Genomic DNA, 12,969 nt, shown 5'->3' on the forward strand with positions numbered 1-12,969 from the left:
AAAAGACTTTAGGGAGGGACCACCGCTTGCAGCACCCTTCTACCAAAGGTTAAGTCAGCAGAGGAGGATAGATTTAATCTATAGTGCTTAAAGAAGGTTGAAGGTGAGGCCCAGGTAGCATCCTTACAGATTTGATCAATCGATACCTCTGCCTTTTCAGCCCAGGAGGTCGAAACGGCTCTGGTGGAATGAGCCTTAATGCCGTCAGGAATCGGAACACCACTAGCTGAGTAGGCTACACTAATGGCCTCCCTAATCCATCTATCAATAGTCCCTTTTGAAACCCCATAGCCTTTCCTGGCACCCTGAAAAGCTACGAATAGGGACTGGGTCCTCCTCCACTGGCTAGTGACAGATATGTATTCTAGCAGGGCTCTATTGACGTCCAAACTATGGAATTTTTCCTCCCCTGAATTTTTTGGATTGTCGCAGAAGGATGAGAGGATAATGTCCTGACCCCGATGGAAATCTGATGCTACCTTAGGCAGATAAGCGGGGTCTGTTCTTAGTACCACCCTGTCCTGAAAAACTTGTGTATAGGGTGGATTCACTTAGAGAGCCTGCAAGTCGCTTATTCTATGGGCCGATGTATGGGCCACTAAAATGATGGTTTTTAGGGTCAGAAATTTTATGGGGAGCTGATGTAACGGCTCATATGGTTCCTTTGTAAGGGCCTCTAGTACTAGGTTTAAATCCCAGGGGGCTTTTCTGGGCATTGGAATAGGTCTAGCCTTATGACAGTATTTGATGAATCTGGCTATCCATCTATTTGCTGCCAAGTTGCAGTTATAGAGCCCCCCTAGTGCAGACACCTGAACTTTAAGCATATTTACTGCTAACCCCAGCTGCAACCCCGATTGTAAAAACTCCAAGATGGCACTAATCGGGGGTTCTTGTTCTAACGGCTTACCTAGGAACTGTAGGAATTTATTCCATGTTCTGCCGTAGATATTAGTCGTCACTGGTTTTCTACTCTTAAGCAGGGTGGCCACCAACCCGGGAGAGAAACCTCTATCCCTTAACCCCTTCATGACCCAGCCTATTTTGACCTTAATGACCTGGCCATTTTTTGCAATTCTGACCAGTGTCCCTTTATGAGGTAATAACTCTGGAACGCTTCAACGCATCCTAGCGATTCTGAGACTGTTTTTTCGTGACACATTGGGCTTCATGTTAGTGGTAAATTTAGGTCGATAATTTTTGCGTTTATTTGTGAAAAAATCAGAAATTTGGCGAAAATTTTGAAAATTTCGCAATTTTCAAATTTTGAATTTTTATTCTGTTAAACTAGAGAGTTATGTGACACAAAATAGTTACTAAATAACATTTCCCACATGTCTACTTTACATCAGCACAATTTTGGAAGCAAAATATTTTTTTGTTAGGAAGTTATAAGGGTTAAAAGTTGACCAGTGATTTCTCATTTTTACAACAAAATTTACAAAACCATTTTTTTAGGGACCACCTCACATTTGAAGTCACTTTGAGGGGTCTATATGGCAGAAAATACCCAAAAGTGACACCATTCTAAAAACTGCACCCCTCAAGCTACTCAAAACTACATTCAAGAAGATTATTAACCCTTTAGGTGTTTCACAGGAACTAAAGCAACATGGAAGGAAAAAAAGGACATTTTAATTTTTCCAACCAAAATTTTCTTTCAGCATCAATTTCTTCATTTTCACATGGGCAACAGGATAAAATGGATCCTAAAATTTGTGGGGCAATTTCCCCTGAGTACACCGATACCTCATATGTGGTCAAAAACCACTGTTTGGGCGCACGGCAGGGCTCAGAAGGGAAGGAGTGCCATTTGACTTTTTGAATGGAAAATATGCTGGAATATTTAGCGCTTGCCATGTCGCGTTTGGAGAGTCGCTGTGTGCCTAAACACTGGAGCTCCCCCACAAGTGACCCCATTTTGGAAACTAGACCCCCCAAGGAACTTATCTAGATGCATAGTGATCACTTTGAACCCCCAGGTGCTTCTCAAATTGATCCGTAAAAAAAAAAAAAGTACTTTTTTTCACAAAAATTATCTTTTAGCTTCAGTTTTTTCATTTTCACATGGGCAACAGGATAAAATGGATCCTAAAATTTGTTGGGCAAATTCTCCTGAGTACACCGATACCTTATATGTGGTCATAAACCACTGTTTGGGTGCACGGCAGGGCCCGGAAGGGAAGGAGCGCCATTTGACTTTTTGAATGGAAAATTCGCTCCAATCGTTATCGGACACCATGTCGCGTTTGGAGAGCCCCTGTGTGCCTAAACATTGGAGCTCCCCCACAAGTGACACCATTTTGGAAACTAGACCCCTTAAGGAACTTATCTAGATGTGTAGTGAGCACTTTGAACCCCCAAGTGCTTCACAAAAGTTTATAACATAGAGCAGTGAAAATAAAAAATCATTTTTTTTCCTCAAAAATGATTTTTTAGCACGCTATTTTTTGTTTTCACAAGGGTAACAGGAGAAATTGGACCCCAAAAGTTGTTGTCCAGTTTGTCCTGAGTATGCTGGTACCCCATATGTGGGGGGGGGCACTGTTTGGGTGCACGGCAGGGCGCAGAAGGGAATGAGCGCCATTTGACTTTTTGAAATGAAAATTAGCTCCAATCGTTAGCGGACACCATGTCGTGTTTGGAGAGCCCCTGTGTGCCTAAACTTTGGAGCTCCTCCACAAATGACCCCATTTTGGAAACTAGACCCCCTAAGGAACTTATCTAGATGCATAGTGAGCACTTTGAACCCCCAGGTGATTCACAGAAGTTTATAATGCAGAGCAGTGAAAATAAAAAATCTTTTTTTTTCCTAAAAAAAAATTTTTTAGTTGGCAATTTTTTATTTTCACAAGGGTACTAGGATAAATTGGACCCCAAAAGTTGTTGTCCAGTTTGTCCTGAGTAGGCTGGTACCCCATATGTGGGGGGGAACCACTGTTTGGGCACACGTTGGGGCTCAGCAGGGAAGTAGTGACATTTTGAAATGCTGACTTTGATGGAATGGTCTGCGGGCGTCATGTTACATTTGCTGAGCCCCTGTGTGCCTAAACAGTAGAAACCCCCCACAAGTGACCCCATTTTGGAAACTAGACCCCCCAAGGAACTTATCTAGATGTGTGGTGAGCACCTTGAACCCCCAAGTGCTTCACAGAAGTTTATAATGCAGAGCCGTGAAAATAAAAAATCATTTTTTTCCCTAAAAAAAAATGAATTTTAGCACGCAATTTTTTTTTCACAAGGGTAACAGGAGAAATTGGACCCCAAAAGTTGTTGTCCAGTTTGTCCTGAGTACGCTGATACCCCATATGTGGGGGATGACCACTGTATGGGCACACGTCAGGGCTCGGAAGGGAAGTAGTGACGTTTTGGTATGCAGACTTTGATGGAATGGTCTGCGGGCATCATGTTACATTTGCAGAGCCCTTGATGTACCTAAACTGTGGAAACCCCCCACAAGTGACCCCATTTTGGAAACTAGACCCCCCAAGGAACTTATCTAGATGTGTGGTGAGCACCTTGAACCCCGAAGTGCTTCACAGAAGATTGTAACGCAGAGCCATGAAAATAAAAAATCATTTTTTTCCCTCAAAAAAATGAATTTTAGCACGCAATTTTTTTTTCACAAGGGTAACAGGAGAAATTGGACCCCAAAAGTTGTTGTCCAGTTTGTCCTGAGTACGCTGATACCCCATATGTGGGGGATGACCACTGTATGGGCACACGTCAGGGCTCGGAAGGGAAGTAGTGACGTTTTGGTATGCAGACTTTGATGGAATGGTCTGCGGGCATCATGTTACATTTGCAGAGCCCTTGATGTACCTAAACTGTGGAAACCCCCCACAAGTGACCCCATTTTGGAAACTAGACCCCCCAAGGAACTTATCTAGATGTGTGGTGAGCACCTTGAACCCCGAAGTGCTTCACAGAAGATTGTAACGCAGAGCCATAAAAATAAAAAATCTTTTTTTTCCTCAAAAAATGAATTTTTAGCTCGCAATTTTTTATTTTCACAAGGGTAACAGGAGAAATTGGACCCCAAAAGTTGTTGTCCAGTTTGTCCTGAGTATGCTGATACCCCATATGTGGGGAGGGACCATTGTTTGGGCACACGTCGGGGCTCGGAAGGGAAGTAGTGACGTTTTGAAATACCGACTTGATCGAATGGTCTGCGGGCATCATGTTACATTTGCAGAGCCTCTGATGTGCCTAAACTGTGGAAACCCCCCACAAGTGACCCCATTTTGGAAACTAGACCACCAAGGAACTTATCTAGATGTGTGGTGAGCAGCACTTTGAACCCCCAAGTGCTTCACAGAAGTTTATAACGCAGAACCGTGAAAATAAAAAATCTTTTTTTTCCTCAAAAAATGATTTTTTAGCCCGCAATTTTTTATTTTCACAAGGGTAACAGGAGAAATTGGACCCCAAAAGTTGTTGTCCAGTTTGTCCTGAGTACGCTGGTACCCCATATGTGGGGGGGGAACCATTGTTTGGGCACACGTCAAGGCTCGGAATGGAAGTAGTGACGTTTTGAAATGCAGACTTTGATGGAATAGTCTGCGGTCGTCATTACGTTTGCAGAGCCCCTGATGTGCCTAAACAGTGGAAACCCTCCACAAGTGACCCCATTTTGGAAACTAGACCTTCCAAGGAACGTATGTAAGATGTGTTGTGAGCACTTTGAACCCCCCAAGTGCTTCACAGAAGTTTATAATGCAGAGACGTGAAAATGAAAAAATCATTTTTTTCCACAAAAATCATTTTTTAGCCCCCAATTTTTTATTTTCCCAAGGGTAACACGAGAAATTAGTCCCCAAAAGTTGTTGTGCAATTTTTCCTGAGTACGCTGATACCTCATATGTTGGGGTAAACCACTGTTTGGGCACACGTCAGGGCTTGGAAGGGAGGGAGCACCGTTTGACTTTTTGGACGCAAAATTGGCTGGAATCAATGGTTGCACCATGTCGCGTTTGGCGACCCCCTGATGTGCCTAAACAGTGGAAACCCCTCAATTCTAACTCCAACCCTAACCGCAACACACCCCTAACCACAGCCCTAACCCCAACACATCCCTAACCACAAGCCTAACCCTAATTCCAACGCTAACCCTAATTCCAACCCTAACCCTAATTCTAACCCTAATTCCAACCCTAACCCTAATTCCAACCCTAACCCTCTTTCCAATCCTAACCCTAACCCTCTTTCCAACCCTAACCCTCTTTCCAACCCTAACCCTCTTTCCAACCCTAACCCTAACCCTCTTTTCAACCCTAACCCTAACCCTCTTTTCAACCCTAACCCTAACCCTCTTTTCAACCCTAACCCTAACCCTAATGGAAAAATAAAAATAAAAATATTTTCTTTATTTTATTAGTTCTGCCTACCTATGGGGGTGATAATCGGGGGGTTTATTTACTTTTTCTTTCATTTTTATCACTGTGAGAGTGATCAAAATGAAAGAATGGAATCTGCAGCCGGCAGATTCGGGCGGGCGCAATGCGCATGCGCCCGCCATTTTCTAAGATGGCGGCGCCCATGAACCGGACCCGCCGGACACCGGGAGCGACAGGGTGACTTAGAAGGTGCCGGGGGAGGTGAGAGTGGGTGAGGGGGGGATCGGAAGCTGGCGGGGAGCGGAGGGAATGGGAGGGGGGGCAGATGATGACAGCGGCGGCAGATCGCCGCTGTCATTCAGTTGCGGGGGGGGGGGCGATCGCCGGTGGGGGGGTGGAATCGGTGTCTCCAGCCATGTCCGATGCTACAGCAGCATCGGCCATGGCTGGATTGTAATATTTCATCAATTTTCATTGATGAAATATTACTATCGCTCTGATTGGCTGTTTCACTTTTAACAGCCAATCAGAGCGATCGTAGCCACGTGGGGGTGAAGCCACGCCCCCTGTGGCGAAGAACAAAGCCCCCTGTATCTGCGGGTCGGGTGACCTTTCAGTGACCTAGGTCACCCGACCCGCAGGGGGGCTTTAAAGTCATGACGCCACATAGGCGTCATGGGTCGTTCTGACACGACTTTTCATGACGCCTACGTGGCGTCAAAGGTCGTGAAGGGGTTAAAAACGACCATTCAAATTCCACGTCATCAGATGGAATCCTTTGACTTGAGCGTGGAATATTGGGCCTTGAGCTAGTAGGTCCGGGATTTCTGGCAGAACCCATGGATCGGAGAGGGACATTCTCCGCAGTATAGTAAACCAGGCCCTTTTTGGCCAAAATGGGGTTGTTAGAATCACTATGGCTTGATCGCTCCTGATCTTCTTGACAACTGTTGGGATCAGAGCCACTGGGGGGAAAGCATAGGCTAGCCTGAAGTTCCACTGAATGTGCAATGAGTCCACTGCCCACGGATTTTCCCTCAGGTTTAGTGAGCAAAACCTTTCTGTTTGCCTGTTGTGCTTCTTGGCAAAGAGGTCTATCACTGGTTTTCCCCAAAGCTGTGTTATTTTTTGAAAAACGGACCGATTTAGAGCCCATTCTCCATGCCTCAGAGTATTGCGGCTCAGGAAATCGGCTTCTATGTTTTCTGCCCCTTTTATGTGTAAGGCTGTTAAGGAGTGTAAGTGTTGCTCCGCTCTGCCAAGAATGTCGTCTGCTGCTTTCTTTAGGGAGTGTGATCTTGTCCCCCCTTGGTGGTTGATGTACGCCACCGTTACTTTGTTGTCCGACATGATGCGGACATTGCGACCCCTGAGTAGGGGAATAAAGTGGCGTAGGGCTTTGTTCACTGCCCACAGTTCTCTCAGGTTTGAGGATGCCCCCATTTCTTGAGGTGTCCAGGAACCCTGGCCTACGTGACCCCTTAGGTGTGCCCCCACCCCGAGGAGCTTGCGTCTGTTAGAATCACGTCTGTCATCTGTTTGTCCCAAGGTATTCCTGAGGCCAAGTTTGTACTGTCCAGCCACCAGTTGAGAGAGTCTCTGGTTTCTAAGGAAAGCTCCAGTCTTCCTTCTAAACGCCCTCTTAGCGATCTTTGTGCTGATAGTATCTACCACTGGAGTTGGCGGGTGTGAAATTGAGCCCACCTGACCGTCAGAAAGTAGAGACATCGCCTTCCTCAACGTCATCTGAGGTTGGTTTCAGCCAGCCAAAGCCATGTTCTGCACCTTCTCTATTTTGGTATCCGGAAGCAGACACGCCTGCTACCGAGTCCAGGATAAATCCCAGGAAGGTCTGTTGCTTTAGGGGTTGTAGTTTTGACTCTTTGAAATTTATTATCCACCCTAATTCTTGTAAGGTATCGGTCACCCGGCTCAACTGTGCCGTACAGTGGTCCTCTGAGCTGCCCACTATGAGGAAATCGTCTAGGTAGGGTATTATGACCATATCATGAATCCGGAGGTAGGCTGTTACCTCCGCTATGACCTTGGTGAAAACCCTCGGGGCTATGGATAACGGAAGAGCTCTGAATTGGAAATGCCTCAGTACGCCTTGGATATAAAGCGCTACCCTCAAGTATTTCTGGTAATCTGGATGGATAGGGATGTGATAATATGCATCCTTCACATCGACTACGGTCATAAAACAACGCTGATGTAGCAGCTTTATGGCCGTAGTCACCGACTCCATCTTGAAGGTCTGATTCCTTATCCACCGACTGAGCTCTATGAGGTTTATAATTGTCCTAAACGATTGGTCCGGTTTATCAGAAAAAGGGGTGAATAGAACCCCCTTCCCTTCTGTGTGTCTGGGACTTCGTAAAGGACCTGCTTGTCTATCAGGTTCAGGATCTCCGCTTCCAAGGCCAACTGTTCTTCGGTCGCCTTTCTGATAGGGGTAACGACAAACACGGCTTTTGGCTGGCGAACAAAGGGGATTCTCAGGCCCTCTCCTAAGACGCCTAGGATCCAGGTATTGGAGGAGATCTTTTCCCAGGCCTGGGAAAAGAGTGCCAATCTCCCCCCAACTGGAATACTGGCGTCATTGTGGCGATTTTTTTGAGGTGGAGGTACCCCCACCAAACATAAATCCTGACTCTTTTTTCCTTTTATCCTCCCATCTTCTTCTGTCGGCCTGAGGACGCCCCCTATTGAATCTTCCAACACTCCGAAAGGGCTGTCTTCTCTGCTCTGTCGGGAACCTGGGGAAGCCTTTTTTCCTATCGCTTGCCTTTTCCAGGATATCGTCTAAGTTCTTCCCGAATAAGAACCGACCATTACAGGGGAGGGAGCACAGTTTAGCTTTAGAATGCAAGTCACCTGGACAGCCTTTAAGCCATAGTGCACGTCTGGCAGCATTTGATAATCCTGCCGCCCTAGCCGTCAACCTCATAGAATCCGCCGAGGTATCTGCTAAAAAAGCTGCTGCCCCATGCAAGTGATACATATCTGCCAATATCTTCTCTCTTGGGACCTTTGATGCTAGCTTCTCTTCTAACTGATGCAGCCAGATCATCAGGGAGCGTGCCATGCAGTTGCCTGCTATCGCCGGCTTTAATCCTCCCGCTGTCGCTTCCCATGCATGCCTCAAATATGAATCCGCTTTCTTGTCTAGCTGGTCCCTAAGAACCCCTGAATCTTCCAGGGGCAGGGCCGATTTTTTAGAAGACCTGGATACAGCTGCGTCTATTTTTGGGACCTTGTCCCATATTTCCGCATCCTTGTGCTCAAAGGGGTATCGTCTCTTAGAGGTGGAGGGAACAGCCCCTGATTTTTCGGGTTTCCTCCACTCTCTCTCAATAAGCGCTTGGATCTTTTCGTTCACTGGAAAGGTCCGTTTTTTTCTCTCTTGGAGCCCCCCAAACATAACGTCCTCTAGGGTTTTAGCCGCTTTCTCTTCCTGTGGGCCCATCGTTGTTCTAATGGCCTTTAGGAGGGCATCTGTGTCTTCTACCGGGAAACATGGCTTACCCCTTGTGTCGCTGTCTGAGGAGTCTGAGGAGGACGCCTGTTCTGTTTGAGACGAGGCCGAAGAGGAATTTGAGGGAGAACTAGGGGGATTCTTTTTACCTTTCCTCCATTTTTTCAATAGGGTCTTAATTGAACCCTCCATTTCTGACCTAAGGGCCGATATCAGATTAACCGCGAAACTAGGCGCTTCCTCCGCCATGGTCCGCTGAATGCAACTGGCGCAGAGGTCTTTCTGCCAGTCTCTTGCTATGGCACAGTCCCTATTATTCTTCTTACTTCTCGCTTTTTTGGGCCTTTCCTACGGGGTCAAACATACAACAGAGAAACCCTATCAACATAAATGCTAGCATTCACGAAGATCACTCACCACCCGTAATCAAGGGTACCGGACTAGGAGGCTGCGTCGGAGCACGTGACCTGTGCTCTCTGGACCTTGAGGAATCTCCCGACCTGCGGCTGGGGCGGCTGCTGCTCGAGCGGCTTCCATGTTTGTGGCCGGAGGGCTGTGAGGGAGGCAGAGACAAGGACCTCTCCTGCTCTGACTCCATTCTTGCACCGTCTGCCCTGCCGCTGCTCCTCGTTTAAATGTGGCCTCCGTCCTGGTGGGTGTCTCCTCCCCTCCCCCCTGCGACCGCCGGCCGACCGCTTCAGAAAGCCGGCGTTGCACCCGGCGCCATGACACCGTCGTCTTCTGTTGACGTCAGCCGGCGCACCCACAATCCTCTGCGCCGCTGACGTCAGTGGCTGGAAGACGCCCGCATCTCTCAGATGCCTCGGGGATCGCGATGCGGGCGCGCGCGAGGGGAGGGCGGCGCGGTGGGGGCTTCCAGGAGCCACCGGGATCCTACCTACACCCACACGAACCCGGAGCCCCGGAGGACCCCGGGGACTGTGCCTCCAGCACCCGACGGCCGGCGCTACAGGTAAGGCACCTGTTCTTCCCGTGCCGGGACGGGCCTGGGACTTTTTTTTTTTTTCTTTTCCTTTTTTTTTTCTTTTTCTCTTCGCCCATGACAGGCACTGCCGACAGTGGGATTCCTTCCAGGACAGGAACCCAACTGAAGCGGGGGAGAGGTGCCGCCCCTTATATCTCAGTAGGTTCCTGTCCTGGCGGGGCGGATCCCTCTCAGGTGTGCTGTCATGGGTGAAGGGAAAATTCAATTGTTTTTGCATCACCATATTCTGCTACGTTTTGCGGTGATTTTCATTATTTTTTCACCGTACGAAGTAAATAACGTGTCAGTTTTATAGATCAGGTCGATAAAAATTATGTGTAGTTATTTTTGATTATCTTTGCTTAATCACATACACTGCGTTTTTCATTGCAAAACTTTTTTTGTGATTTTTTTTTTTACATTTTATTCCCACTCATTCACCCACTGTGGGACATGTTTAATTTTTACTTGTGATCTGCATGAGACTGTCAGTCGGTCCATGATAGGGCCTGTGAGACCCCGCATACAGCTGGATCTCACAAGCGTACTCTGGGGTCAGGGTACCATGGCAACGATCGGTACCAGCAATTGCGACTGGGGGGGTGTCAATCCTGCCATAGGGGGTCTTTTAACACCCAGTTAACCACTTAGATACCGCTGTCGCAATTGGCAGCGATATATAAGGAGTTAATCGGCCCCAATATGATCCAACACCACAGGGTGTCAGCTGTCTTGTATAGCCATCAGCAGGAATTTCTGCAGCAGGCCGGCACTTTTCTCTCATTCTCGACTGTCATTTCAAAACGGCGTTTAGGGACTAGGGCCCAGTGATTAGTTATTTCAGGAAGAAACTATGACAAGCCATGATTTTCCTCGACAACAGAAATGAAGCATGGATACCCTCTGTCAGGGTGACAGATGTTCCTTGTTAGCTGCACTGGATAATAAAGGAGGGTGCTAACTGGGGGGCTTCTCTTTCTGACATTTATATGCCCGAGTAGGATATATGGAAAGGGAACGTCTTGCTAACAAAATCCATTTAGCGTAGGTCTACTCTAGATGAGTTTGATGTGACTTTACCAGGGTAAGTGATATGTCCCGAATGTGTTACCTTTACAAAAGCATTTACGCAGAACCGGCGGCATACAAACCATTACAGGGGAGTTACTAAGTAATAAGGAAATAATAACTTCTTCTAAAAGAAAGAAGTCAAGAGAAAAAATAATGTAGTTTATAGAATATTTTAGACTGCTGTTCTCAGTAATCTCAGTCCTGCCGTCCAAGTATCATACATAACATTGTTCTTCCTGACATGAAGGGCCTATGAAAATAAGTCACACTCACTCTGCCAACTCGTATCGAAATCTCCAGTTCCTGACGTTATCTGTGGTAAGAAACTCCTGCAGCTGGTACAGATACTCCCTCCTCATGTCCGCATGGAGAAGCTGCAGAGAAACAGCGATATACCATCTATTCCTTCATCTGTGACATTTATTAGTACTTCACTGCAATCATCCACCATTGGCCTTCATGGATGAACGCAGTCTCTTTAGAGAAATGCTCATCTCCACCGTGTGTCCAGTGGACGGAGGTGGTCTAGTTTATGGAAGCAGGCAAGTGAGCAGTGCTACACTATTTCCACAACTCTATATTATATGGCTGTTGCAAAAACAGTATAGCACAGCCCACTTGCCCGCTTCCAAAATCCTGGCAAACCTGACAAGTGTTTTGTATCTCTCGGCTATTAATTCATGAGCTAGGAATATCCCATAAAGGTTCCAAAATAAAAAGGACTCTTGTTACTTTGTAAGACTAATAAGGCCTCTTTACCCCACATCACATTACCTTCAGAAAATCATAAAGATGTTTAAGGACTCCAATGCGGACTTCATCCAGGTCTTTCAGAAAACCATTGAAAATGGGAACAAGATCCGCTGCGGTCAGCTTATCTCCCAGGATAACAGCGAGCTCATGGATGGAAAAGGCCAACGTCCGTCGTACCTTCCACTAAGGAAACAGGTAAGGCAGAGGTCAGACATTTTATTTCACCTTTGTTTAGAGAACTACAACTGGAAAGATGGTTCTGCAATGTGGCTTCCCTACTTTTAAGAAAACTTTTAATCATTTATTACACTACAAAAATGGAGACTACAAAAGATATTATTAGCTGTTATGAACTAAAAAAAAAGTCTTTCCTTCTCTATGCCCCAATAATACATCATAGAGAAGGAAGGAGCTGAGCTGAGTCCAGGCATCTCCAGGCAAAACTATGACACTAGACAACTAGTCCCCAAATCCTCCTGAACCCGTAATCCAGTTTCTTGCCATACCTGGACATCAGCTGCCAGGGTCTCATATGTGTCCTTTAGAAAATGCCAGTTTTGCCTTCCCAGAGTTAAAGCCACTCCTGGTAGACTGTAAGCGCAGTGCTTAGTAATTTCGGTATCTACTGTCTGGGCGCGGACTGGGTCAGTCATAGAGAGATATTGGTCCAACAATGGCTGTGGTACAACATCCTAAGGAGAAACAGAAGAACCTAATAAATGTCAGCCATTTACTATGCTGACAAAACCAGAATGAGCAGAAGACGATGAAGAGATACAAGTCTGTACACTAACCTGGACTTTAATCTCTTCATTTTCGTAGCTTTCCTCTTCCTGGAGGGAGACAATTGGAAGCAGTGGTTCATCCTCTGTTACCTAAAGCATAAAAGATAGTGAATATATTATTTCATGCTGTATTTGTATTTAATAAAATATGTACTTACTGAACTATACCAGTGTCAGTCTATGCTCACACTGTAGACCATAAATGGGTTTATTCACCTCAAAGATGGGTTGTCCACTGGAGGGGCATGCAACTATCTACAGAACGAAATCCCTTGGCCAGCCTGGAACTACAGCAACTGTCACTGGACAGATGGCCATTCATGCACCTCTTGCTTCATTGACTTCAATGGGAGTCTCCAGAAACTGCAGAGCAAGTATGCTGAATGCCTATATAAGTCAATGGAGAAAGTAGGGCAAGTGTGGCTAACTATTGAGTGAACGTGCTCAGATAACATGTTATCCAAGTACTTCGGGTATGCTCAAATACTATGTTTGAGTCCACGTGGCAGCATGATTCGCTGCCTGTTTGTTAGGCAATGCCCATTTGTGTTGCGGCTATCT

At 46.4% G+C, this 12,969-nt stretch overlaps 1 protein-coding gene across 2 annotated transcripts in view; it reads right to left on the reverse strand.

The window, feature by feature from the left end:
- LOC141096058 (serine/threonine-protein phosphatase 4 regulatory subunit 1-like) overlaps window positions 1-12,969 on the reverse strand; it is a 99,169-nt gene that overhangs the window by 26,046 nt on the left and 60,154 nt on the right. For both annotated transcript variants that reach the window (XM_073582442.1, XM_073582443.1), the window contains 4 exons: window positions 12,418-12,498; window positions 12,130-12,315; window positions 11,645-11,806; window positions 11,144-11,244 (listed from right to left, as the gene is read on the reverse strand). In XM_073582442.1, coding sequence (XP_073438543.1) covers window positions 11,144-11,244; window positions 11,645-11,806; window positions 12,130-12,315; window positions 12,418-12,498 — 530 coding nt within the window. The remainder of the gene's footprint in view (window positions 1-11,143; window positions 11,245-11,644; window positions 11,807-12,129; window positions 12,316-12,417; window positions 12,499-12,969) is intronic.

Source organism: Dendrobates tinctorius, unplaced genomic scaffold, assembly GCF_039654945.1.
Source record: "Dendrobates tinctorius isolate UK_male_01 unplaced genomic scaffold, ASM3965494v1 ptg000071l, whole genome shotgun sequence".
In the NCBI taxonomy this organism is placed as follows: domain Eukaryota; kingdom Metazoa; phylum Chordata; class Amphibia; order Anura; family Dendrobatidae; genus Dendrobates; species Dendrobates tinctorius.